The sequence below is a fragment of the Alligator mississippiensis genome, chromosome 11 (assembly GCF_030867095.1).
Source record: "Alligator mississippiensis isolate rAllMis1 chromosome 11, rAllMis1, whole genome shotgun sequence".
In the NCBI taxonomy this organism is placed as follows: domain Eukaryota; kingdom Metazoa; phylum Chordata; order Crocodylia; family Alligatoridae; genus Alligator; species Alligator mississippiensis.
The window spans coordinates 64,739,251-64,765,645 of NC_081834.1; the positions used below are offsets into that span (position 1 = coordinate 64,739,251).

The 26,395-nt window shown below is 64.7% G+C and overlaps 4 protein-coding genes across 13 annotated transcripts in view; 2 read left to right on the plus strand and 2 right to left on the minus strand.

Annotated features, from left to right (window-relative positions):
• The window catches only part of COL11A2 (collagen type XI alpha 2 chain), a 36,589-nt gene extending 26,148 nt beyond the window's left edge, over nucleotides 1-10,441 (minus strand). For 2 of the 7 annotated variants that reach the window (XM_059715315.1, XM_059715314.1), the window contains exons 1-7: nucleotides 10,297-10,441; nucleotides 5,869-6,036; nucleotides 4,887-5,097; nucleotides 3,994-4,156; nucleotides 2,760-2,900; nucleotides 1,984-2,088; nucleotides 892-1,242 (exon numbers count right to left, since the gene is read on the minus strand). In XM_059715315.1, coding sequence (XP_059571298.1) covers nucleotides 892-1,242; nucleotides 1,984-2,088; nucleotides 2,760-2,900; nucleotides 3,994-4,156; nucleotides 4,887-5,097; nucleotides 5,869-6,036; nucleotides 10,297-10,369 — 1,212 coding nt within the window. In that variant the 5' untranslated portion in view covers nucleotides 10,370-10,441. The remainder of the gene's footprint in view (nucleotides 1-891; nucleotides 1,243-1,983; nucleotides 2,089-2,759; nucleotides 2,901-3,993; nucleotides 4,157-4,886; nucleotides 5,098-5,868; nucleotides 6,037-10,296) is intronic. The other 5 variants (XM_019498365.2, XM_014604499.3, XM_059715316.1 and 2 more) reach the window with 5 other exon arrangements.
• A 1,344-nt stretch (nucleotides 10,442-11,785) lies between these two features.
• Nucleotides 11,786-17,708, minus strand: RXRB (retinoid X receptor beta). Of its 2 annotated transcripts, none has more exons than XM_059715319.1 (10): nucleotides 17,568-17,708; nucleotides 16,944-17,167; nucleotides 16,134-16,287; nucleotides 15,372-15,551; nucleotides 14,636-14,799; nucleotides 14,321-14,450; nucleotides 13,947-14,079; nucleotides 13,726-13,817; nucleotides 12,859-12,964; nucleotides 11,786-12,703 (listed from the first exon to the last, which is right to left on the minus strand). In XM_059715319.1, the coding sequence occupies exons 1-10, from the start codon at nucleotides 17,605-17,607 to the stop codon at nucleotides 12,556-12,558; spliced, it is 1,371 nt and encodes a 456-aa protein (XP_059571302.1). In that variant the 5' UTR covers nucleotides 17,608-17,708; the 3' UTR covers nucleotides 11,786-12,555. The 2 variants fall into 2 exon arrangements, with proteins under 2 accessions (XP_059571302.1, XP_059571301.1); XM_059715318.1 differs by lacking the exon at nucleotides 17,568-17,708 and adding an exon at nucleotides 17,289-17,398.
• Nucleotides 17,709-17,946: 238 nt separating this feature from the next.
• On the plus strand, nucleotides 17,947-22,686 carry SLC39A7 (solute carrier family 39 member 7). Its single transcript, XM_006271714.4, has 8 exons — nucleotides 17,947-18,055; nucleotides 18,826-19,435; nucleotides 19,531-19,699; nucleotides 19,783-19,860; nucleotides 19,962-20,099; nucleotides 20,408-20,557; nucleotides 20,667-20,863; nucleotides 21,757-22,686. The coding sequence occupies exons 2-8, from the start codon at nucleotides 18,839-18,841 to the stop codon at nucleotides 22,006-22,008; spliced, it is 1,581 nt and encodes a 526-aa protein (XP_006271776.3). The 5' UTR covers nucleotides 17,947-18,055; nucleotides 18,826-18,838; the 3' UTR covers nucleotides 22,009-22,686.
• On the plus strand, nucleotides 22,655-25,836 carry HSD17B8 (hydroxysteroid 17-beta dehydrogenase 8). 3 transcript variants are annotated; one of them, XM_059715320.1, is made up of 9 exons: nucleotides 22,655-22,889; nucleotides 23,000-23,202; nucleotides 24,347-24,509; nucleotides 24,583-24,678; nucleotides 24,857-24,942; nucleotides 25,030-25,114; nucleotides 25,210-25,252; nucleotides 25,437-25,511; nucleotides 25,589-25,836. In XM_059715320.1, the coding sequence occupies exons 1-9, from the start codon at nucleotides 22,668-22,670 to the stop codon at nucleotides 25,603-25,605; spliced, it is 990 nt and encodes a 329-aa protein (XP_059571303.1). In that variant the 5' UTR covers nucleotides 22,655-22,667; the 3' UTR covers nucleotides 25,606-25,836. The 3 variants fall into 3 exon arrangements, with proteins under 3 accessions (XP_059571303.1, XP_059571304.1, XP_059571305.1); XM_059715322.1 differs by having other exon boundaries at nucleotides 22,774-22,889; nucleotides 24,393-24,509; XM_059715321.1 differs by lacking the exon at nucleotides 25,210-25,252.
• Nucleotides 25,837-26,395: the final 559 nt, after the last annotated feature.

A 26,395-nucleotide genomic window follows, 5' to 3' on the forward strand; every position in this document is an offset into this window, starting at 1 on the left:
ATAGACAAGCACAGTGATGGATGGAAATACAGGGGGATGGCTATACAAAGCAGTAGCCACAGGGGTGGATATGCACAGTGATGGATAATTAGATGGGCAGATGGATGAATAAACATGCACATCAAAGGATGTATGGTTGGATGGATAGATGGATGGACATGCACAGGGATGGATGGAAACAGGGGAGTGGGGGGGTGGACAAGTATAGCCAGAAATGGACATGTGGATGGATATGCTCATTCATGGATGGATGGACAGACAGATACACACATCACCAGGTGGACATACATGCTCAGCAATGGATGAATATAGGGAATGTGGGGAATGGACACAGCCATGGAGAAAGGGACTTGCGTGGGCAGCAGATGGATGGACAGATGGATGATTGGAGGGGCAAGAGGCAGGGAAGAAGAGATGCATTAGTAGGTTACACTCAGAGGCCAAGTGATCACAGAGGAGACCCACCACCTTTGAGGCAGCCTCATGGCCCCGTGTCACTGCAGGGGTGAGGGCCATTCCCAAAAACCAAGGGAGCAGGATAAACCAACCCAGAGAAGAGGCATGAGGAAACAGGCCCCTTCTCCCCAGCTGGGAGGCTCTGGCTCTGAGTCAGGACTGAGTGGCCCCTTCCCCATGCTTCCCACCTGTCATTCCGTTTATGCTGCTGGGATATTTTCCGAATGGCCCTGATACATACAGACAGATGGACAGACAGACACGAGTGGTACACACAGATGGGAATGGACAGGAGATGGGGAAGGGAGCCATGGGGGCATGGGAGCATGCTCCCTGCCCCAGATCTCAGATCGTGCCCATGCCATAGCCCCATCAGGGGACTGAGAGGCTGGGGAGGCACCTGGCACCGATCTGGATCCTTCCCTCTGGCTCTACCTGCTGATAGCTGTTGCCATGTTTCCGCGGGGCTCCAGTGCCGGTGTAGGCCCTGCCCCCATTCTGGGTCTTGGCCCCGCTCTGGGATTTCCCCACAGCATTTTTCATGGCTGGGTGTTTGGCCCCTGCCGCCATCTTGGCCTTGCCGGGGGGCTTGGTGGTGCTGGGGGACTTCCCATTGCCAGGGTATTTCCCGTTGCCAGGGGACTTCCCGTTGCTGGGGTATTTGCCGTTGCCTGTGTACTTCCCGTTGCCGGGGGATTTGCCGTAGGCCGGCGCGGTGCTCATAAGCTGCTGCTGTTTCTGCGGCTTGGCCTTGGCAGGCGCTTTGTGGCCTGGCCCCGCAGGTTTCTGGCACCACGGCACCGGTGAAAGGAGGAGGAAGAGGAGGAGGAAGGGCAGTGATGAGGATGGAGAGGGTGATGATTGGAGTGGCAGTAACGCACGCATGCGCACACGGTGCCCGGTATCCAGATACAGAGAGAAAACACAACACATGTGGCGTGAGTGCCAGGAGAGCATGAGGAGGAAAGAGGGGGGCCCCAATCCACATGGGTGTCACCCCCAAGTGGCCAAGGATCACCCCACAACTCCCAATGGCCCTGCCAGGCCCCAGCCCTGCCCTGGTACCTTCCACGCTCCTGCTATTGGGTGCAACATGGTGGTGATGGCTGGAGGAATGAATGAATGGAGGGATGGAGGGATGCAGGCATGCATTGGGATGGATGGATAGATGGATGGATGGATGGATTGGGTTGGTTGGATGGATGGATGGATGCATGCATGCATTAGGCTGGCTGGCTGGCTGGCTGGATGCACTGGGTTGGGTGGATGTATGCATGCATGCATTAGGTTCAATGGATGGATGGATGCATGTATGCATGCATTGGGGTGGGTGGATGTATGTTTGCATGTATTAGGATGGATGGATGGATGGATGGATGGATGGATGGATGGATGGAACTGACGGACAGATGACATTGCCATGCGAGCACAAGACTCAGACAAGAGGGGGTGCCAGGACAAACGGATGGATGGACGGACGGACAAACGGATGGACACCAGGTGGGGGGGGGCCAGCACCCCCATTACCTGCTCAACAGCACCCCCCGTTGGCATCTCAGGGGCCAGGGCGCCCTCCTCTTTATTCTCGTAATAGTAGGGGTACTCGTAATACTCCACATCCTCATCAAAGTACTGGGTGCAGCGGGGGTGGGGGACAGAGGGAGGGAGGGAGCAGGAAAAAGGAGGAGAGCAAAACAATAGCAACAAAAGCCCTCTAATGGGCTGGGGGGCCCCACAAGAGCCTGTCCAGGCCCCCTCTGTGCACCCTGGGACCCCAGCCCCCCACCCAGGATGGAGAGGACAAGTTAGGGAAGGAGGAGGAATTGGGGAGCGGAGCAGAGCTTCCAAGCAAGGGTCACTGGGTTCATCTCCCCTCCAGGGTCAGAGGTGGGGGGCAGAGAAGTGAGGGGCCCCAGAAAGGAGGAAAAGGGGTGGGGAAGGAGGTTAAGGGCCCCCAGAGGAGCTTGGGATGGGAAGGATCCCCAGGGACAGGGAGCTGGGCATCCTAGGCCCCCCTGAGATGAACCCAGGGGCATTTGAAGGCTCAGGTTTTTTCCCCCTCCTTTTGCAACAGATGCAAAATTCAGGGGAGAAAAACAAGCCTGAGAAGGTAGGACGCTCACCCAGAGCATGCTGGGCTGGAAACAGAGCCCCACACTGGCGTGGGACGGGTCCAAACCCCGGCATCTAGGTGAGTTGCCTGCAGCGGGTTGTACTTTGATGATGTTTTTGCTATCGCCACACCCACCCCCCTCCCCGCAGTCAGCCCCAACCTCCCCCACCCAGCCCAGGGGGTCACTCACCTCAGGCTTGTCAGGGCGGCGCTGAGGCTCCTGGGCCTGGGGGGTGTCAGGGCTGGGTGCACCACAGTCAGGGCTATAGCGTTCACAATAGTCATAGGCATCACGTGGGTTTGAGGAGATGAGCAGCTGCTGGATGTCACCCTGTGTTGGGGTGGGGGGGGAGGGGAAGTGGGTTAGGGGCAGCAGCGCCTCCAGGTCCCAGCCTGAAACCACCCCCCACCCCCCAGAGGGAGGGAGGGGGGCAATGAGCGAAGAGGCGGGTACAAGGCTGGAGGGATGGAGATGGGTGTGTGAGGACAGGCAGAGGGATGGAGGGATGGAGAGTTGTCCACGTCAGGGGATGGGTGGACAGACAGATGGAGAGATGTCCATGGGGGTGGATGGATGAATGGATGGACAGGCAGATGGATATGCACATGGATGGATGGATGGAAGGGCAGACAGGTGGATGGATGGGTAGGTGGGTAGGGTGTATAGGGATGAATAGGTGAATGGGTGGGTAGAATAAAGGGTGGAGTGTATGGGGTTGAGTGGATGGATGCATGAGTGAGTGAGTGAGCAAGCGAGTAAGCAAGCGAGCAAGCAGATAGGGGAAGGGATGCATGTGCTTCAGGGTAGACAGACACACAGATATGTAGGTAGGTAGGTAGGTTGATAGAAGCATGTGCTTAGGGATAAACAGACAAGCAGCCAGGCAAGCAGGCAAGCAGGCAGGCAGATGGGATGGATGGATGGGTGGCTGGGTAGATATAGATAGATATAAGCAGAGACATGCATACAGGGATAGATAGATAGATAGATAGATAGATAGATAGATAGATAGATAGATAGATAGATAGATAGATAGATAGATAGATAGATAGATAGATAGATAGATAGATAGATAGATAGATAGATAGATAGATAGATAGATAGAGGCACATGCTTTGGGGTGGATGGGTGGAGGCATGTGCAGACAGCGGTGGAGACACGGATGGACAGACAGTCAGACACACAGGTAGGTCAAACCACGTGCTTGGGGAAAGAAAGAAAGAATGAATGAAAGAACGAATGAAAGAAAGAACGAACCACATGCACAGGGACAGAGGGATGGATGGGCAGCTGGACAACTAGATGGATAGACAGATGGGGACCCCCTCCATTTGGTACCCCCAAATCACAGCCTCTGGCTGCTTCAACCCCTCCACCCACCCCTTCCCCAGAGTGGAAGACATGGGCAGGGCAGTGGCAGTACCTGGAAGACCTCATCATCGAGGATGCGGGTGCCAAAGACGGTGATGCCATGCGTGTCGATGATGGGCCGGGGACCACGGGGCAGCGGCCGTGTCACCTTCTTCTTGCAGTCTAGGAAGAGTGTCACCGACTGCTTGCTCACACTTAGTGCCACCCGGTGCCACCTGCAGACAGATAGATACACGCATGGACGTGCCAGTGGGGCAGAGAGTTGGGACAGACGGATACAGATTGGGGAGGCCGAGGAAAGGTCAAATTTGACCCGTAATGCTAGGGAGCTGGGAGCACTGGTGAGAGCAGGGGCAGTGCTGCAGGGTTCAGGGGTCAGGGATCAGAGAGCAGGTATGATAGTGATGCCCTGGAGGCAGCAGCTGTACTGTGGGGTAGGGCAAAGTAGACAACAGGGTCAGAGGTTGGGGTTAAGAGGACAGGTATGACGATGCCCTGGAAGCAGGGGGGCATGTTACAGAGTAGGTCAGGGGTCAGACTTGATGCTAATGCCCTGAAAGCAGGAAAGGGTCAAAGATCAGGGGTTGGGTATGATGTTAATGCCCTGGAAGCAGGGGTTGTGTTGAGGGGTGGGTCAGGGGTCAGAAGTTGAGGTCAGGTATGATGTCAATGCCCTGGAAGCAAGGGTCATTCATACTGCGAGGTGGGGCAAGGACCAGCAGCCAGATATGATGCTAATGCCCTGGAAGCAGGGGTTGTGCTAAAGGGTAAGGCAAGGGGCAGGGGCAGAGATCAGGTATGATGTCGATGCCCTGGAAGCAGGAGTCCTGCTGCAGGGTCGGTCGGGGTCAGATGTCAACACCCCAGAAGTGAGGGTCGTGCTGCGGGGTAGAGGAGGGGTGGGGGACCAGGTGCTGCAGGGTAGGTCAAGGGTCAGGTACGCACTTGCCATCGGCGGTGTTGATGCCCCGGAAGAGTGGGTAGTCCTCGGGTGCAGGCCGGCCACTCTGGTCCTCATAGAGGAAGACGGGCGAGCGGCCCAGCTCCAGCCCCAGCTGCTGGGTGCCGCGTGCATCGTACACAGACAGCAGGAAGGTCTGACTCCCAGCCGGCGCCCGCACCAGTGCCATGATGGAGAAGTCCTCTGGGAACCGACCTGGGGGTGGGGGGGGGCCCAGCTCAGTGGGGCCTGGGGGGGCACGGCAAGTCCACTGGGAATGTGGGGAGAAGCACCCACCTCAGCAGGGAGGCGGCGGGGGAGGGGCAGGACCATTCGGGACATGAGGTAGGGACATGGACCCCCAGCTCAGTGGGGGCTGGGGGCAGGGCCAGCCCACTAGGGACATGGGGGGGGGGGGCAGGAGGGACAAAAATTTCCACTGGGGATGGGGGAGGCATCCCACTAGGGACATCAAGGGGACAGGATATTCCACTGGGAACACTGGAGAGGGATTCCACTAGGAACACGGGGGTGGGGGTCAAGATATGGGGGAAGATGGGACATCCCACTGGGGACACAAAGTGGGGAAATATTCCACTGAAAACACAGGGGGAAGATATGCCAAAGGGGACACGGGGGCAGAGAGGGGGACAATTGCACTGGGGACGTGGGGGGGCAGGAAATTGCGCAGGGGACGTGGGGGACATTCCATTAGGAACATGGGGGGACATTCCCAGGGGGGTGGGAACACAGTGGGGGGAAGTGGGATGGTCCACTGGAGACATGGGAGGAGGAGTGGGTTGTTCCACTGGGGACCTCTCATGGGTTGAGGTTGGAGGGGGGGATCCCACTGGGGACATGCAGGGCTGGGACAGCACTGGGGTGACAGCAGGGAGGGGAGTGGGATGTCCGACGTGGTGGGGCTGGGGGGGGCAGCGTGGGAGCGTCCCACAGGAACACGGGCCAGGCCACAGGGCCCAGGGGTACCTGAGAAGAGCTGGCGGGTGGGGGCGCTGAGCTGGGCCTGCCGCAAAATGCGATAAGCCTGGTCGGGCCCTGGGGCCCCACGCCGCTGCGGGCAGAAGCCAGCCGTCCTCTTCACGCCCGCTGGCAGCGCCTGCAGCTCCAGCACCTTCAGCACGTCCACCGGCTCCCCTGGAGGGACAAAGTGGGGTGGGGGATGAGAGCCAGGCACGGGGCCCCCACAGACTCCCCCACCCCAACACCAATGGGGATTCGGCCTATCCGTCCCCACCCCCAGCACAGGACTTGGGGAAGTCATTGCAAGGAGCAGGGGGCTGGGGAAATTTGAAGGCCATGGAGGGAATTTGGAGGGCCCTGGAGGAACCTGGGGGCCATGGGGGGAATTTTGGGGGGGATCCTAGAGGAACCTGGGGGAATCTGGAGGCATTCTAAGGGGCTGAGGAGGAATCTGGGGGAGAAATCCAAGGGGTCCTGAAGGAATCTGGGAGACCTGGGGTATCTGGGGGAACCTGGAGGGGAATCCATCAGGCCGGATGGGAATCTAAGCAGTTGCGGGGAGCCTGCGGGGTCTGGGGGAGGGGATCCGGGGGGCCTGTGGGTATCTGGGGTGGTTGAAGAGGAGTCTCAGGCCCTGGGGGAAAATCCGGGAACTCCTGGGGGGGAATCCAGGGAGTCCTGGGGGATCTGGGGGAGAGTCTGCGGGCTCTGGGTGGAATCTGGGGGCCATGGGGGTCATCTGGGGTCCTGGGGGATCTGGGGAGCCCTGGGGGGGATCCGGGGAACCCTAAGGGAAAGTGAGGGGAGATTGGGGGGCCCGGCAAGAGGAGATGGGGTGCCCAGGCCAGAGAGGAGCAGGGGCCGCCCCAGGTGCCGCAGGCAGGCGCTATCCCAAATTCCAATCTCCCCTCCTGGGAGGCAGCAGAAAAAAGGGCCTTTCTCCTGAGCCATCAACAGGGTCTTTGTTCCCCCGCGGGCAGCGGCAGGGACCGGCACACGCTTCGCACACGCACGCACACACACACACACACCTCTCTCGCACACGGGCGAAGGAGGGAGGAAAGCCACGCACACGCCTGCCTCACACTTCTCATGGCACCCAGCCTGACTCACACAGGTCCTGCACGCGTGTACGCACTATCACAGGCGGCTGGTGCACCCTCTACTCCTCAGCTCCCCCCACCTGGCACACATGTGTTCCCCCTCCCCTCCCGCTTTCCATGTGCTTGGCATGTTCCAACCAGCTCCAGGCACAAACACATCTGCAGAAGCCATCAGGTTCAGGCAGGGGCTGGACGCCGGCCTAGGTTCCCCCTTGCTCACAGCCAGGCTGGTGGGGAGGGGGGGCTGGAGAGACAGAGGATAGGAGATGAGGGGCCAAGAACTGGGCGCAGGGCGGGGTTCATGTGCAACAGCCACATGCATGTACAAATGCACATGTACATGTATGCATGTACCACCCTGCAGCAAGGGGGACAATTGAGAGGGACCCCCCCCCCCCCAGTTGATACCTGTGGCCTTGGGGTCAGAGGGTCACGGGCTGAGGAGAGAGGGAGGGGCTGCTGGTGCTGCCAATGCATCTGTCTGCACCTCCGCCCGTCTGTCTGCCCCCCCCCCCCCCTCCCGCCGCAACCTGTGGGCCCCGGCCTGCATTTCTCATCAGCCTCATTGATGGCCCAGGCTCGCGTCCCCCCCCCACCCCCACCCGGCAGCCAGCAGCATCTGGCATCGATTAACGGGATGGGCAGGAGGCAGGCGGGAGCGCCCAGGCTGGGGGCACTGCTGCAGGGAAGCTCACAGTACTAGCTGGGGGCACTGCTGCAAGGAAGCTCACAGCCCCTTCATGGAGTGTGGGGGGTACTGCCATGGGGGAAGCTTGCAACCCCAGACCTGCAAGCCAGGGGCACTGCTGTGAGTAAGCTTGCAGCATTAGCCAGGGGTACTGCCACGGGGGAATCTCACAGCACCCAGCCAGGGGCACGGCCATGGGGCACAGGAGTCCGGTTCCTGGCTGCCTCACTCCCCCCTCCCAAAGCTGGGCTGGGCCAGGCTCATGGCGCCCAGCGCTGGCTCTTGCCCAGCCCGCGGCCGGCGGCCTAGCCCAGACAGAGACACCTTTCTTCTGGCTGCCAGGCAGCCGCGCGGAAAAGCCATTACGGATGCATAGCTCAACTCCCTGGGGAAGGCGCGAGAGGCCCGCCCCCCACCACCACCCTTCATCACCAGCTCAGCTGGGCAGGCAGAGAGCTGGGGGACAGAAGTGGGGGTTTTGGGGGGCTGGGGGTCCCCCTCCTGCCAGCACCGTGGCAGCTTAGCCAGGATGCAGCATATTTGCCCCAGACGCCTGGGCCACACCAAAACCCAGCACGTGTGTGTGCCACCAGTGCATGACGGCATGTGGGCGGACCCCACTGCCAGGCCCTGACACCCCAGGTCCCCCGCATGTACCCCCACTGCCCAGCGCCAGAGCTGCTGACTCCCCCATGCTGCCCCAGAATGCCCTGGGACACCGCACTGGCCCCCCAAGCTGTTCCAGAATGTCCTGAGGTGCCGCACTGTTCCCCCTATACTATCCCAGAAGGCCATGGGGTGCCGCACTGACACCCCAAACCTTCCCAGAATGCCCTAGGGTGTCACGCTGCCCCACTATGCTATCCCAGAATGCCCTGAGGTGCCGGACGGATGGATGGATGGGCGGATGGGAGGACAGACCAATGGATGGATCCATTAGGATCAAGGGAGAGGAGAAGAGAGTGATGCTGGGAACAAGGGACAGCCAAAATCGAGGGACAGACAGACAGACAGACAGACAGATGGGATGTGGTGGGCAGGAGGGTTCCTGTCTGACTTGAGTTCTCAGGAGAGCCCCACTCCCCCACCTCAGCCCCCTTCAGGACTCCTGGGTTTCATCCCAGGGCCCAGAGACCCAGGATCCAGGGGCAGGGGCCACCAGCCAAGGTGAGCGCTGGGGGGATGGGATGGGATGGGATGGGATGGGATGGGATGGCAGTGGCTCAGGCTGGATCCCCTGATCCCAGCCCAAGGAATGTGGAGCAGCGGAAAGCGCCCTTGGCTGCCAGGGCCCAAGCTGGAGATGGGGACTGGGACCGGACAGGACCGGGCTGGGCGTTGCAAGCTGCAAGGCTGGGCATGGAGACCCCCCAGCACCTCCTGCCCCCTCCCCAAGCAGGTGGGACCTGGGAGAGACAGACCGACGCGGGCAGAGATGGGAGGTGAAGGGAGACAGACAGACAGACCCCAGGTGCAGAGGGGTGGGGGGACAAGACAGATGGAGCCAGCAGACAGACAGACAGAGGGACACTGTCTCCTCCCAGCCCCAGGGGGCCTGGGGAGCACTAGGCAGCCATCCCCACCCCCGAGATCCCTCCCTGCCCTGGGAGCCACTGGGCCAGAGGCTATTTCAGGCCCAGGGCGGCTCCCCGGGAAACCCAAGCAGCAATTAGAGTCCACGCCAGCACTGCCCGGGGTTGGGGGGGGCAGCTCCTGGCTGCCCTCCCTGGCTGCCCCTGTGCCCCCTCAGCTGTCCCTCTGGGATCCCCCCCATGTCATGGGGAATCCCCTGCCCCCTCCAGGGGGAATCCCCTCCTGCCATACACACAGTGACCCCCCCTTTTCACGTTGCCCCCCAGAGAGTCTGCCCCCCCATACCACCCACACAGACACTTGTACACACATGCACGCACAGGTACACGCACACTTATCACAGATATCTCTCCGCATGCACCCATGTGTCACAAGTACACACACGTAGACACACACTTGTCACAAATACGTGTCCATACGTACCTGCGTGTCGCAGGCATGCACATGTATTCACAGATATGCATGTGTCCCGTATAGGCTGGGGCATGCCCATGGCACATGCATATGCACACATGCACACGTGTCACAGGTACGCACACATGTGCAGGCATGTTCCATATATGTTCTTCAACATCCCCTTCCTATGGGACCCTCCCATCTGGCCCCAGCACCCCAGGGACACCCCCCCCCACACCCCAGCCCCCACCCTTGGGTTATAAATAGCCCTGCGGGATCCCCCCCACCCCAGCCCAGGCGGGCGCGGGGCTAAGAATAGCAGCAGGAGGAGCCACAGACTGCCCCCACCGCCCTGCACACACAACTGGGCTGCTGTGTGCACAAAGGGGCACTGTGTGTGCAGCACCCCTGAGTGGGGACAGGGCAAGGAGGGACCCCTCCCGACTGCCACATCAGCTCCGGGGTCCCAGACACCTGCTGCTGCTGGGGGGGTCCATAGCCCACCAGCCTCCCAGTTGCCCCTTATCCCGAGGCAGCACCGTGTGTCCGCACTGATCCAGGGCACTGGAGAGCAGGGGTTGTGCCAGCCCCGGGCCCCCCGCTGCACCCCAGCACCCAGCCCCGGGCCCCCCGGCCCGTCCCCGCACCCCTCACCGGCCCGGGCGAGGCAGGGCAGGAGCAGGAGCAGGAGCAGCAGCAGCAGCGGGACCAGCAGCGGCGGCGGCATCGCGGGGCCGGGTCCGGAGCCGAGAGCAGCTGGTCCAGAGCGTGGCGCGGCCGGCGCGGGTGTGCGGGAGGCCGGCCCGCCCCGCTGCCCCTGCCCGCCTGGCTCCCCCCCGGCCCGGCCCCCTCCCGCCCCTGCGGCCCGCAGACCCGGCCCCCGGGCCGCCCCCCGCGCCCCTGGGGGGAAGGGGGCAGCCTGACCTCTGCCCCCCGCCCCCGGACCCACTGCCCGGCGGGAGCCACCGCACCCGGCCCCGTGCGTGCGTGGGGGGGGGCAGAGGTGCGTGTGGAGGTGTCTATGGGGGCACGGGGTGTGTGCATGTGGGGGTGTACGTGAGGGTAGGGGGTGCGTGCGTGGCTGTGTGGAAATGCGGGACTTGCGTGGGTGCGGGGCATGCGCGGGGGTGTGCGGGTGCGTGTCCGAGACACCACATGTGACACCCCCCGCCCCAGGTTTCGAGAGCACGAGTGGGCCCACGTCTGGGAGGAACTCCCCCCACTCCCGTGTGCGGGCACCAAGCGTGCGGGGCGGGGCGGGGCGGGGCTCCCACGCGTGTGCGCGAGGCTGGGAGCAGCGTGGGGACGCCCCCATGTGCCCCTCCCGCACGGAGCGGAGCCGGACACGCGTGGGAGGGGAGGGGGCGGGGCTGCAATTACGGCTCTGTAATTAGCTGACTGTGGGCCCCGCCCGGCGACGAAGGTAATTGCAGGCTGTAATGGCCGGGGCCGCCCGTGGGCACGAGTGGGCGCGGGGGAAGGATGCGGGGCACGGTGGGGGCGCGGGCCCGCGCGTCGGGGTCCCAGCGGGGGGCGGCGGGTTTCCGCGCCCACGCGTGTCCGCGCCCGGCCCCGATCCTGGCGCTGCGCCGCGGCGGGGCCCGATCCTGGTCCCGCGGGTCTCGGCGGCGGCCCCGGCGCGGCGGGTGCGCACAAGGCGGCTTTGAGCGCGGGGTGGACAAGGGGCCCTTGTACCTGCCCCCCCCCCCCCCCCCCCCCCCCGCCGCCGCCGGGGTCAGCTCGGGGCACGGGGCGGGTCCGGTGCCCCGCCCTCCGCCCAGCACCGGCTGGGGGAACGCGCCTGGAGGCCCGGGCTGCTCTCTGGGGGGCGGGAAGGGAGGCACAGGAGCCCCCAAATAGCGCCCAGGCCCCAGGTCCTCTGCACCCCATACGCCCCTGTGCCCTAATCCCCACCTCCTATCATCCCATATCCTACAACCCCAATAACCCAAGCTGTCCCCTAAACCCTGTTTCCCACATCCCATAACCCAGTGCCCATGTTCTACTGCCCCTGCACCCCAACCCCCCCATATCCTATATGTTCTGTATCCCTACCCCCCCATAATCCAAACCCCCACATCATCCCCCCCAATCCCCTGCCCCCCCCCAAGCCTAGGAGAGACAAAGAGGGAGGCATTAGAGCTGACTGAGAAGCAGCAACTTTAATCACTGAAATCCAAAGCTAGGGGGATGTAGGGGGTCCATAAAAGCCAATAAAATAAAATAAAATAAAACCCCAAATAAAACCTGGGGGAGGGGGGTGGGGCCCAGATACCCCCCTTTCCCCCCGCAGCAACTCAGTACAAACCGTCAGGAGTGGGAGGCAGGCTGCCACGTCTCCAGGGAGGTGACCCCCCAAGTCTACCCCCAACCCCATAACCAGAAAAAGGCCCCACCCCATAGACAGGGGGGCTGGGGGGGGAGCAGGGGCCAAGCCAGGGTGCTGCCCCCCCTTAGGAGGAGCCTGTAGGTTGAGAGGGGAGGAGGGGCTGGTACCTGCTGCATAGTCAGCGGAGGGGCCGGGGCTGGAGCAAAGTGCGAACCAGGTGCCTGAGAATCGGGGTTTGGGGAGGCAGGGGTGTTCCCCCCCATCATGGGCCAGTGATAGGAGCTGGGGGGGGTGGGAACGGGCAGGAACCGCCCCCCCCCTTCCCCTCCCATATAGTTAAAATCCAGACAAATCCCCCCCACAGGGGTCCACTCTGACCTGGGGGGGGGCCTCCCAACCCCCCCCCCGCTTCCTGGGGGCTGCTGTGCTGGAGACACCCCTGTCCTGGGGCTGAGGGGGGGCATCAGGACCAGCCATAGGGGGTCCCCTATTATACCAACCCCCCCAATATAGGGAGAAGGGTGAAGACGGGGTGCAGCACCCTCTCCGGCCCCCCCTCCGAGTCCAGTGGTGGTGGCGGGGGCTCAGGAGAGCTGGTGGGGGGCCTCGAGCATCTCCATAAGGAAGGTGTCGATGGGGGTGTCCCCGATGAGCTTGAAGAAGAAGAGGTGCTCCAGGCACTTCAGCCCAATGGAGCGCAGGGCTGGCAGCCGCAGCAGCAGCTTGGCAAACCTTGGGGGGCACCATGGGCAGGGAGGGTCAAGGGGGGCGGGGGTGGCATGAGACAGCCACCCAAGCTCCCCTGTCCCAAGCCCCCACCCCCCCAGGGCTGCAACCCCGACCCCCACCCCCCCATCACCCCCAGGCCCCCCCCCACCCTCCCGTACCTGCCCTGCTGTTCCGGGTACTTCTGCTTGCAGTAGGACTCCAGCGATGCATACACCTTCTCCCGCAGCAGCTCTACCTCCCCCGGGTTTGACAGCCCCTTGGCGTCTGCAGGAGAATATTGGGGGTCACAGCATGCCCCGCGACCTGGCCCTTGGCTCCCCTCTCCCCCAGCCAGAGTCCCTGGGACGGAATTGGGCCTGCCTGTGACATCTCAGCCTGTCACAGGGGCTGGGATGGAAGACGGGCGTGTGGGAACGTCTCCCTGGGTTAGACTCAAAGCAGAGCAAGCCAGGCGCTCTGGGGGTCACAGCTCACCAAACACTTGCTTGAGGCAGTGTGCGAGCCCCAGCCCAACCCCTCAGATGTCCTGGTCTGGCTGCATCCTCAAACCTCAGCCCAAGGCCCTGAGGTTAAGGCACAGGCAGAGATGCCAAGCAGAGTCCAGACCCTGCTGCAGAAAGGAAGAAACACCTCTGCCCCCCTCCCCAACGCAAGGGGAAGCTCCCTCCTGACCCCAAGGCAGCATCAGGTTGACCCTGAGCTAAGGTGCAATACCCTCCAGGCAGGACCCCTTGGGGGTGACCGCCAGCAGCATTGGGACAGTCCTGTCACTGGCCCCAGTCTGAACTGTAGCCACCACCCAGCGCTGCTGGACCCCTATAGCAGCCGGAGAAAGAAAATCCCCTCTGGCAGAGCCTCCCAGCCTAGGAAACCCCAGCTCCCTCAGCTACGCCCAGCAGCCACAGTGCAGCCCTGACAATGGCAGTGCCAGGGACAATGCCGGTCCCAGGCGCTCCCCGGTTCTGAGTCACTAACTCAGGGCTCAGCTCTGCTTTCCTGCCTGAGCCTGGTCCCTGCCCACGCACCTGGGTTGAAGAGGATGATGGCGCGCAGACAGCCCAGCTCCGTCTTGTCCATGCGCATGTCCCGCATTTTGGACACCAGCTCCGTCAGCACCCTGGAGACAGGGTGGGGGGAACCCGTCAGCTGGGGGGCTGGAACCCCCACCCTGCCCCAGCCGGGGGAGGGGAGGGGAGGGGAGCTCAGTGCTGGCTCCCCAGCCCCCTCGGCCCCCCCCGCCCCCCACCTGTCAAAGATGGCACCGACACCGGCGCTGTGGGCACTGTTGCGATGCACGTGCAGCCCTGTGGCCAGGAGGATGCCGTCCTTCACCGAGATGGAGCGGTGCGAGAATGACGCGATCAGCAGCTCGTTCCAGCCTGCCAGAAGCCAGGGGAACTTGGTCACTACTGGGCCAGCCCCCCCGCAATCTCCAACCCCCTCTACCCTCCATCATTTCCATCTCCAGACCCTCCCACAGTAAAAAAACAGAGCCCAAACCAGCAGGGCAGGGGTAGACATCCTGGCTCCCCTGACCTCCCTATACTTGCCCCCCGCCCCTTCCCCCAAGCCAGCAGGTCTAACTCCTCCTCCTCCTCCCCCCCACCCCCCCACACTCACCGGCCCGCAGCAGGATGACCTGGTCGTCCAGGGGCAGCTCAGAGAAGTGGGGGATGCGCTTGGCCCATTCCACCAGCGTGAACAGCTGCTTGTCGGCTGCTTGGCAGATGTTGGTTACCGGGTCATTGGGCTGCAGGATCGGGATGGGGAGCGGGGTAGGGGGGAAAATCAGAGGCTGGTGCTGCTGGGATCCCCACCGTGCTCCCCCCACGTCCCCAGCACGGAGCTGCAGCCTTCTTCTCCCCCCAGGACTCTTTCCCAGTCCCCACAGGACACCTCCTCTCCCCTCCTCACCCGCCCCTTCCCCCTGCTGACCGAGCTGCCGCCACTGGCCGACCCGTCCACGCTTTGGTCCGACTTCTGCTCCACAGCCAGCTCAGCGTCCAGGATCTTCTCCACTGGCATTTCCTCGTTGGCGCTGGCCCCCAGCTCATTGTCCCCCTCCTTCTCCTTGCCCCGCTGCCGCTCCTCCTGCACCGCTGGGGGGTGGGGGGCGGTCTCCAGGTCAGCCACAGCCCTCCAAACCCCATGGTCCATCCCCCTCTGGCAGCACTAACCCTGCCCCTTTGCCCCCAGCCCCGCCCCAGGGTATGGGAATCTTCCTTCTTCCAGCAGCCAGGCCCTCCTGGGAGGAGCACATTGGCCCCACCCCCTGGGACCTAGCCCCACCCACCCACCCAGCACATTTGCTCTGCTCCCATCAGCCCTGGCCCCATCCCAGCAGGGTTGGCTACACCCCTAGCACTCCTAGCCTTAACCACAGGTGAAATGACTTCACCCTTCCTGCCAGTAGTCTGGCAGTGCTAGCCACACCCCCTAGCCCATAGCCCTGCCCCAAGACAAGTACCTTCATACTTCAAGCTAGTGGTCCCACAGTGCAAGCCCCACCCCCAGGCTCTAGCCCTACCCCCAATCAAGGTAGCACATGCTTCCTGCTCCCTACGTGCTAACCCTGCTCTCAGAATAATACCTTTACCCTTCATACCTCATACTAGTAGCCCAGCAGTGCTAGCTCCAGCCCCAGACCCTAGCCCCGTACCCAGGCAGGTACCTTCGCGCTTCATGCCGGTGGCCAAGCACTTCTGGTAGCGGCAGTACTGGCAGCGGTTGCGCTGGCGCTTGTCCACCACGCAGTCCTTGTTGTCCCGGCACGTATAGGTCAGGTCCTTGCGGATCGTCCGTTTGAAGAAACCCTTGCAGCCCTCACAGCTGTACACGCCATAGTGCTTACCTGCATAGAAGATGCGGGGCTCAGCAAGGACCCTGGTGTCCAGGGCCTGACCTCCAAGCGTGAAAACTCAGCACCTGGGATTCAGCACTCAGCATTTGGGGCCCGGTGCCACCTTCCTACAACCCACCAGATGCAGCAGAGCTAGGGAAGAACCCAGGTTTCTGGTGTCTGGCCAACCACCAAGACTGCACCACTCCTCAGAGCTGTGATCAAACCCAGGCATCCTGGCTCCCAGACCCCTGCTCCCCTCTCCCCAAAGCTGGGACAGAACCCAAGTGCCTGGGCTCTTCACGGCCCCAAACCCCACTGCTCCCCAGAGGTGGAAGAGCAAAACCCAGGCATCCTAGCTGTCAGCCCTCACCCACTTTAACTCACCAGATCCCCCTAAGTGACAGAGATGAGACAGGAGAACCAGACATCCAAGCTGGCAGCCTCTCCCTGCTTTAACCCACCAGACCCTGCTGCGCCCCAGAGCAGGTAGGAACCCAGGGATCCAGGCTCCCCCCTAGCACTGTAACCCAGCAGGAGACAGGAGCCCAAGGTAAGGCCCAGGTGTCTTGCCCTGCTCTGCACCCCCTGTACCTGATGACCTGTCCCCACAGATGGCGCAGAGGCGCTTCCCAGGCATCATGCCACCGTGGGGGTGGCAGGGAACCCCCCGCATGCCCAACGGCGGCTTCACGTCATCTGAGCTGCTCACCGAGTGCAGCCCTGACAGGTTCACCGTGGAGTTGATCTGTGCCGGGAAGAGCAGAGAGGCATGAACAACTGGTGCCTCCTGAGACTGGGGGGGGGGGGGCGGCACCACCATTTGTAAATGGCAGCGTCAGTGGGGGAGGGGGGCAAGCAGCGAGCGGGGCCCATCCAGACACCACTGGCGACAGCGAGGCAGGTGCACGCGGTAAGCGGCGACCACCCGCACAAGCCAGCAGCGGCCAATCTCAGCCCCCCCCAACGTGCCCCGTCTACCAGTTGCTTATGGGGAGGGGAGAAGGGATCAGTGCGGGGAGCGAGCCACACGCCCCCACCCAGCTGCACTGGGGGAGCACCTGCCCCTAATCCCCTGCCCACCCGCCAAGGCTGGGGGGAGCCCCTGCCCTGCCCACTCCCCGCAAAGCCTTTGCGCCCCCTCGGGCCACCAGGACCCCCTCGGGTCACCTGCGATGCCCCCTGGTGACCCCCTCAGGCCACCCGAAATCCCCTCCATACCCTCACTACAACCAAGACCACCCCCCTCCCCCGCGACCCCTTGGTGGCCCAGCCACCCCTGGGTGACCCGCGACCCCCCCCCCCTGCCCCCTTGGAGGTCCGGCCACCCCTGGGTGACCCCGTGACCCCCCCGCGACCCCTGGGTGACCCGCGTGATGGCGGCGCGGCGCGGCGCGGCCCTACCTGCGGGCTGCTGACGGGCCCGTAGCCGACGGCGGGCGTGGCGGGCAGGCCGGGGGAGCCCATGGAGGAGCTGATGACGGGGAAGGGGGAGCCGAGGCTGGCGCCGGGCGAGCCCAGGGCGGAGGTCATGGCCGCACCGATCATGGAGGGCGGCAGCGGGGCCGGGGGCTCCGGCGGGGGCGGCGGCGACGAGCTGAGCGACGAGCTGTCCGGGCTGCGGCAGTCTGGGGGAGGGGTCACGGGGCTGTGACCTCTGACCCCGCGACCCCGCCCCACCCCGCCCTCGCGCCCACGCCCGCCGCACGTGACCCCCCCCCGTCGCCATGGCAACAGCCCCGCGCTCACCGCGGTCGCTGTCTCCCATCCCGCCCCGCCCCGCCCGGGGGCTCCGGGCCGCGCACCCCCGGGCTCCGGCCTGCTCCGCCGCCGCGGGACCCGCACTCCCACACTGCACCGCGCCGCCGCCCGCCCCGGCCCGGCCCGGCATGCCCCGCGCGCGCCTGCACGGCCGCCGTCGTCCCGGCCTGCACCGCGCCGCGGCCCGCTGTCCCTCGCTGTCACCATAGAGACGGCGCGTCCCGCTCGGTCCCCGCGCGCGACCCGCCAAACCGCCTTCACACGCACCATAGAGACGAGGCTCCCACGCCCGCTCCCCCTGCACCATAGAGACAGTTCATTCCAAACAGTCCTCCCGTGACCGTGGGGACGCGGTGTCCCGCACCTGTGCACACCCCTTGTGAGTCACCGGGGCGGGCACGTCCCAGACTGTCCGCTCTTGGGCTGGGAGGGGGGTTAGAAACTTCATCATCCCGCAACAAAGATGGCGGTCGCTAGTCCGGCCTTCCCCTGCCCCTCACAAAGATGGCTCCCGGACACTGCAGGGCTGCCATGTCGGTGAGGGCAAGATTAGGTCATGCGCGGCCGCCATTTTTGTGAGGGGCAAGCCCGCCTTGACAGGGTGCTTCCCGGGCCTGTGGCGGCCGCCATGTTTGTGAGGGGCAGCGCCTTCCGCGTCGGAGGGGCCGACGCTGAGGGCTGGTCCCGCGAGATGCTGCGGGGCGGAGCCTGAGTGCCACGTAAGGGCGAGCCTGAGGTAGCGGATCCCAGGCACGGTGAGCAACCCCCAGGGCACAAAGACGGGCAGGGGCAGAGGGGCCAGGTCCCCCCGGGGCGTAGAGCGGCACGGGTGGCGCCCCACAGGGGCACGCGGCGGTGGACGGCCGGGCCCATAGAGACAAGCGGGAGCTAGAGGGGCCGCCCGGCGCCGGAGGAGCGCCGCGGAGCCCTTCTGTGGGCCATAGGGACAGAGCGAAGGCTGGCCGGAGCGGCAGCTCATGGCCTCCTTCCCCGTGGCCACAGAGACGAGGGGCGGCGCGTGGACCGCGAGGCTAGAAGGGCCCTGGGTGCGGGGACCATAGAAACCTCTGGGTGGCGAGGGCCGGAAGGGCCAGCCGGATGTGAGGACGTGGGCAAGAGGAGACGGGCGCCCCCAGCGACGCTCTAGCTGCTCTCCCGTCCGTCTCTATGACCCAGTCCATGGTGGCGCTTTCCCTGGGACGCGCAGAACCACGTGACCCTCAGCGAACGCCTCCGCAGGCACCACTCTAGGCCCCTCCTTCCTACTCTATGTTGCATCCTGCCGCCCCGCCCCCCCCCCCCCATGAGTCTGTAGGGTTGTGTCTCCCTTGCCTCCCTGGAGCTGGGCTGGGGGTGTCTGGACCCCCTCCCTTGCCCCTATGATCTTGCTCTACCTCCCCTCAGATCTTTCCCCATCCCTTCGTCCCCAGCCTGTGGCCCTGCACTGACCCCCTCCCTCCTCGGGACGTGCAGGGGGCAGCATGGGCCTGACAGCGAGGGGCATATTTCCCCTCCCTCTTCCCAGCAGCGGCAGTACAATGGCAGCCCCTCGCCTAGCGCGGAGCCGAACAGGACTCTGCAGCCCACTCGCAGTCATGGTGGCCTGCGTGGTGTTGATACCGACCGCCTCCCAGCATGAGGACTTCCATGGCCACTCGCACGAGGGCTTGCACCACGGGCACAGCCATGCTGCCCACGGCCACTCGCATGAGGACCATGGCCATGGCCACTCGCACAAGCACCCGGACCATGGCCACAGCCACGCCGACCACGGCCACTCGCATGAAGACTTCTCCCACGGGCACAGCCACGCTCACCATAGCCACGTGCACGAGGACTTCCATGACCATGGCCACGTGCACGAGGACTTCCACGGCCATGGCCACGTGCACGAGGACTTCCACGGCCATGGCCACGTGCACGAGGACTTCCATGGCCATAGCCATGCTCACCATGGCCATTCGCACAATGACCTGCACCATGGCCATGATCACTTGCACGTTGACATCCACCTGGGTCATGCCCACGAGGGTCTCCATGGCCCTGGGCAGGCTGATGCTAGGCACCCTGCAGAGGACTCCCCCAGCCAGCAGCTGCCACAGGAGCGGCTGGACCCAGTCCAGTTGTGGACCCATGTAAGTTCCTGCATAGCATGATGGAGGCGTCATGAGCTGCACACCAGGGCTCCAGTGGCTGCCTGACTACGTCTCTCCTCTCTTTCACTCTCCAGGCCGTGGGTGCCACGCTGCTGATCAGCGCTGCCCCTTACTTCATTCTCTTCCTCATTCCTGTGGAGTCCAACACGTCCCAGCACCAGGCCCTGCTCAAGCTGCTGCTCAGCTTTGCCTCAGGAGGGCTCCTGGGAGATGCCTTCCTGCACCTCATCCCCCACGCCCTGGGTGAGTCCCAGGCTGGCTTGGGAGGGGGCAGGGGCTGTGCCCCTGCCTTCATCCCTGATCTCTCTGGCCTCTTCCCTCCCCAGTGCCCCATTCCCACCACGCAGAGGGCAGCCACACCCACTCCCACCCACAGGTGCCTGGACACGGACATTCCCACCAAGGTAAAGGTGGGGGTGAGCAGGGGAGGGGGGAGCATGTTGGGTACAGGGTGGCTAAGCTGCAGCCACACCCTGACCCCCTGCGCTGGTCCTGCCACCCCCAGGGCCAGAGCATGAGCAGATGATGTCAGTGGGGATCTGGGTGCTGGCCGGGATTGTTGCCTTCCTGGTGGTGGAGAAATTTGTGCGACACGTGAAGGGGGGACACGGACATGGGCACAGCCACAATGGGCAAAGCCACGGTACGTGCAGTCTAGGAACACCCCTCTTCTTCCTGGGCCCCTACAGTCTCCCTCCAGCCACATTCCTGGTCCCTGCTGGGGCTCAGGGAATTTCATTAGGACCCGCCATCGCAGCCTGTGAGGCAGAGCCTTCATCTCCCTGCTAGCAAGGGCTGGGGAGCTCCTGTCCCCAGCAGGTAGCTCTCAGAGGGGTCATACATAATCCCTGAGGAGGGGGAGGGGGCTCCTGAGGGGATGGGGCCGGGGGGTGGTGCGGGGGTCCCTGTAACCTTGTGTACATGATCTCATGCCCCATTGTCTCTCCATAGCCCCCAAGGCAAAGAGCAGCTCCGGAGAGGAGGATGAGGGGCCCCGGGTCGAAGGGCTGCGGGAGAGGAAGGCCGGCCGGAGTGGTGTCCCCGACATGGCAGTGCAGAGGAAGAGAGGCCAGGAGCGCGAGCCGGGGACCCTGGAGTCCAGTGAGAGAGGGGGCAAGGGGGCTGGGATTTAGGTCGGGGCTAGAGGGGGGAGGCACAGGATAGGGAGTCCTTCGCTCTCACTGGCCCCCACCCCTGTCCCCCACTGCAGCGATGCGGGTGTCAGGCTACCTGAACCTGGCAGCCGACCTGGCACACAACTTCACAGACGGGCTGGCCATCGGGGCCTCCTTTCTGGCGGGCACCGGCGTGGGGGCTGTGACCACGCTCACTGTTCTGCTGCACGAGGTGCCCCATGAGGTCGGGGACTTCGCCATCCTCGTTCAGTCTGGCTGCAGCAAGCGCAAGGTAACATGGACCCACTCCCTTCCCACCCCCTCCCCTGGGAGTCACCCTCCAGGACCTCCGTCCCTTAGGGGGCATCCTGATGTCCAGCCATGTCTGGAACCCCCCAGTTTCCCTGGGGTACCCCCCCCACCCCAGGACCCCTTTAATCCCCCAGAATTTACCTCCCAGTACTTCTCCCAACCTCCCATATCCCCCAGGAGGCCCCCCCATTTCCAAGGCCACCTTCTCCATGCCCCCAGGATCCCCCCCATTTCCCAAGGGTCACCCACCAGCACTCCTCCCAGCTCTAAAACCACCCAGTTCCCCTAGGGGTCACTCCCCAGTGCTCCCCACATGCTCTGAAGGCCCTCCCGCATCTCCCAGGCATCACCCCCAGCACCTCTCTCATCTCACAACACCTCCGAAGTTCCCAAGAGTCACACCCCCAACACCTGTGGTACCCCCCAAGGGTTACTTCCCAGTGCCTCCTCATGCTTCCAGGATCACCTATCCCCAACGGGGCATCCCCCATGCCCTCCCCACTTCCTGGGCATCATCCCCCCGTGCCCTCTGAATTCTCCCAGGACTTTCCCCAGCACCCCTCCCAACCCCAACACCCCCAATTCCCTAGGGGACATCCCTAACACCATTTCCAACCCTAGGACCCCCAGCCCCACGGGTCATGCCCTGAGGACCTTCCCATTTCCCAGGGGTCATCCCCAGGACCCTCCATTCCTATCCACCTGTTCCTTTCTCCCCTGTAACCCTCCACCCTCCCAATGGATCCCTGCCATTCTCCTCTGCTGCCCCCTCATGTGCCACTATCCCCCTGGGATGTCCTGGGCTGCCCCCAGCCCCCTGGTCCCTTATCAGACCCCCCCCCCATCATCTCTGAGCACTCTCCTGTCCCACAGGCCATGAGGCTGCAGCTGGTGACAGCACTGGGGGCACTGGCAGGCACAGCCTGCTCACTGCTGGCCGAAGGCATCGGGGAGGCAGCCACGGCCTGGATCCTGCCCTTCACGGCTGGCGGGTTCATCTACGTGGGCACTGTCTCCGTCATCCCTGAGCTGCTGCGTGACACCGCCCCACTCCAGTCCCTGCTGCAGGTCCTCGGCCTGGTGGCTGGTGTAGCCATGATGGTCCTCATCGCCCACTACGAGTAGCCGGGGCGCTGGGGGGGAGTGAGGGTGAGGCAGGGGACCCAGCTGTCCTGAAGCCTCCCAGGGTAGAGGACTGGTGTCTGTATTGGGGGTCTGCTAGAGACCTTGGGGCAGGGCCAGGCACAGGGCACCTCCCCCCCTCCCCCACCGAGGCATGGCAGGGACCCAGGCACCCGGAGCAGGTGCTGTGCACCCCCGCGGCCCTGGAGCCGTGGGCAGGCTGGGGCGGCTCTGGGGGCATTGCATGACTCAGAGCCCTGCCGTTGTGGCCGGGGTGGACCCAGGCGCGGCATGGGTTAGGGTGTGTGCGCCCACCTCGCCTGGGTCCTTGTCTAGCGGGGCAGGAAGCAGCTCACGCTCCAGGCGCTTCCTGGGGGCAGCGGGGCCCCCTTCTAGGCTGGGCTGTGGGGGCAGCAGGACTGCACTTGGGGGGGGGGTGATGCCAGGCTCCTTTGCCCCCCACGGAGCGGGTTGGGGGTGGAGGGGCCTTCCTCTCGGGACCAGGGGGCGGGGGTTGTGGGGGAGGGGACAAGTGGACCCAGGCGCCCGGGTCCGTACCCCCCCCCCCGGTGTGTGTGCGGGGGGGGGCTGTGGGGGCGCGTTTTGTACGTGATTGCGTCTTTTGTAAGGGGGGGGTCTGTGGCCGCTGTGCGAATCAAGCAATGAACGAATTAAAGGATCCGCTCCGGCTCTGCTCCCAGTCCGGCGCGGGGGGGCGGGGGGACCTGCCCGCGGCTCCGCACGCCAGCGCGGAGGACCGAGCAGCGAGCGGCAGCCAGAGCGACCCGGCGCGGGGCGCCCCGTCTCGCTGCCCCGCACTTCCGGGCCCGACCCCGCCATGGCCGCCCCGCAGCGCCTCCGCGCCGCCCTGGCGCTCGTCACAGGTGCCGGCGGGGCGGGCGGGGCGAGGGGGGGCGACGGGCGGAGGGCAGGGCCGCGGGGGGGGCGCGCCCCTGTGCGCAGCCCGTGACCCGGCCCGGTCCGGTCCGCGCAGGGGGGGGCGGCGGCATCGGCGCGTCGGTGTGCGCCCGCCTGGCCCGCGAGGGCGCGCGCGTGGCGGTGGCGGACCGGGACGAGGCGGCGGCGGCGCACACGGCGCGGGGGCTGCCGCGGGCCGAGCCGGGCCAGGAGCACGAGGCCTTCGGCGTCGACGTCGCCTGCGCCCGCAGCGTCAGCCAGCTCCTGGCCCAGGTCCAGGTAACCCTGCCGGGGCCCGGCGTCCCTGCGCCAGCCCGCCCACCCCACTGCCTTTCCAGAGCTGCGGGGGGGGCCACGCGTCCGGGCTCCCGGCCCCATGCACTAACCACCCGCCCCGCTGCCCTCGGAGCCGGGGGACCAGGCACCCGCGCTCCCAACCCACCCACCCCGCTGCCCTCGGAGCCGGGGCCCAGGTGTCTGCTCCCAACCCACCCACCCCGCTGCCCTTAGAGCCGGGGGACCAGGCATCCGCACTCCCAACCCACCCACCCCGCTGCCCTTGGAGCTGGGGGACCAAGCATCTGTGCTCCCAACCCACCTGCTCCCCTGCCCTCGGAGCAAAGGGACCAGGCGTCTGCTCCCAACCCACCCGCCCCGCTGCCCTTAGAGCTGGGGGACCAGGCATCCGCGCTCCCAACCCACCCACCCCGCTGCCCTCGGAGCCGGGGGACCAAGCATCTGTGCTCCCAACCCACCCACCCCGCTGGCCTTGGAGCTGGGGGACCAGGCATCTGTGCTCCCAACCCACCCACCCCGCTGGCCTTGGAGCTGGGGGACCAGGCATCCGCACTCCCAACCCACCTGCCCCGCTGCCCTTGGAGCCAGAGGACCAGGCATCCGCGCTCCCAACCCACCCACCCCGCTGCCCTTGGAGCTGGGGGACCAAGCATCTGCACTCCCAACCCACCCGCCCCGCTGCCCTCGGAGCCAGGGGACCAGGCATCCACACTCCCAACCCACCTGCCCCGCTGCCCTCGGAGCCAGGGGACCAGGCGTCTGCTCCCAACCCACCTGCCCCGCTGCCCTCGGAGCCAGGGAGCCAGGTTTCTGCTCCCACCCCACCCACCCCAATGCCCTCAGAGTTGCAGGGTCCAGGCTGCCAGCCCCGTGCACTAACCCACCCACCCCAATGCCCTTCCCGAGCCAGGGGACCTAGGCATTCAGGCTCCCGTTGGAACCACTAGACCCCACTCACATCTCAGAGCCAGGAAGGAACTGGGGCGTCCAGGATCCTAATTCCCTGCCTCTAGCCTAGCCAGCCTCCTCCCCCTAGCCTGGGAACGACCCCAGGCATCTCCCTGCTCTACAGCTCCCCCATAGTGAGCTGGGGAGAGACTCGGGCTGTCCTGCCCCCCACCCCCAGCAGCGCCTGGTGGGAACCCAGGTGTCCTGACCCAGGCATCCGGCAGGCCCGGTTCTCGGCCGCGCCCCATGTGTGCGTGAACTGTGCTGGGATCACCCGGGACGAGTTCCTACTCAAGCAGACAGAGGCCGCATTCGATGAAGTCATTGCTGTCAACCTCAAGGTACAGATGGTTGTGCGGGGGGCTGAGACGGGAGCTGGGATCCCAAAGTGATGCCCCCCCCGCCTCTTCCCAGGGCACCTTCCTGGTCATGCAGGCTGTGGCGCAGGCACTGGTGCAGAGCGGTGCCCTTGGTGGCTCCATCATCAACCTGGGCAGCATCGTGGGCAAGGTGAGGGCCATGAGCTTCCCTGGGACAGTGCCCTGGGCTGTGAGGGGGGAGAGCAGGGCTGCAAGCTTCCTGGCAGCAGTGCCCTGGAGAGGATGGATGTCCAGTGCTGCAACCTTCCTCTGAGCAGTTCCTTGGTTCAAACCCTATTCCCTCCCCTCCACCCCACTCTCTCCGGCAGGTAGGAAACCTGGGGCAGGTGAACTACGTGGCGTCCAAGGCAGGCGTGGAGGGGCTGACCAAGACTGCTGCCAAGGAGCTGGCCAGGTGTGGGGGCCAGATGGCCCAGCTAGGCTGTGGGGGGAGAGGCTTGGGGTGAGACCCACCACATCACTATACCCCCCCACCGCGCAGGTATGGGATCCGCTGCAACGTAGTGCTGCCTGGCTTCATCCGCACCCCCATGACGGATCAGGTGCCCCCCAAAGTGATGGAGAAGGTACCCCCAGGCCCCCTCCCTCTTTTGCCGTGAGCAGTGCCCTGGAGGGGGGAAGGGGGCACCCATATCTTTGACTCCCATCTTTCCATCCTCAGTTATTAGCGCTGGTGCCTATGGGACGGCTCGGAGACCCTGAAGGTCAGAGGCACCTGGAGCCGGGCACTGGGGAATATTGGATGGGGGGAGGGGCTGTGGCTTGGGCCAGAGGCATGTGTGGTTGTGAGTGAGGGCTGGGGGCTGTGCACCCAGACTGGGGGGACTGTGAGCGCAGCCTTGGTGTATGGATGCTGCCTCTAACCCCCCCACCCTGCTCCCCGCCCAGAGGTGGCTGACGTCTGCGCCTTCCTGGCCTCAGAGGAGAGTCGTTACATCACAGGGGCCAGCGTGGAGGTGACAGGTATGGGGGGAGCCAGTAAAGGGGGGCAGGGCCTATCTGCCCCATCCCAGGGCTTCACACTCCCTCTCTTGTTTCAGGGGGGCTCTTTCTCTGATGGACCTGCCCCCTGTCCTGCTGCTGGGAGGTCCAGCAGTTCCCAGAAGCCTTTGCTCTGAGCTCCTGCCTCCACCCCCACCCCCCCGGTGGAGCTGAGGGGGCGCATCCAGCATTTCCCAAGTGCCTCTGCAGCCGCCTTCCCTGCCCCCGCAAGCCCAGCCTGGGCAGGGGACACTGGGGGCCCTGCTGGCTCATCACACTACAATAAATCGGTCATCGCACCTGGAAAGACAGCGTCAGGCTGAATTTTTCTCTCTCTTCCCCGCCATCGACCCACCCCCACCCTGGACGCCTGGGTTCTTTCTCCAGCACTGGGAACTCAGACGTCTTGGTCCTTTGCACCCCCACAACCTGCTTCATGCCTCAGTTTCCCCACCCCCCCCGCCCCCGCTGTCACCCAGCGACAAATCCCAGCCGTGTGGCCGCATTAATGAGCAGCGAGGGGCAGCTGGGGAAGGGGGGGGTTCATGGGGGGCCGGGGATTAGGGGCCAGGATAATGGGAGCGGGAGAGGGGCGGGGGCCGGGGGGATGCCTGCCATTCACAGCCCCATCTCTCGGGGCAACGGGCAATGCTGCGCACAAAGGGGCCGGGGGCACTGGGACCCACCCCCCCCCCACCCACCGCTGGCTGCCTTGGAACCAAGCAGGCCCCCGCACACGTGTGTGCTTGCGTGTGCCAGGATCGGGGCCGGCTTCTAGGGTCCAGGGGACCCCACTCTCCTCCCAGCCCCCCTCCTCTCCCTGGGTGGCCCCCCCAGCCATGGTGGGGCAGGGAGGAGGGGAAGGA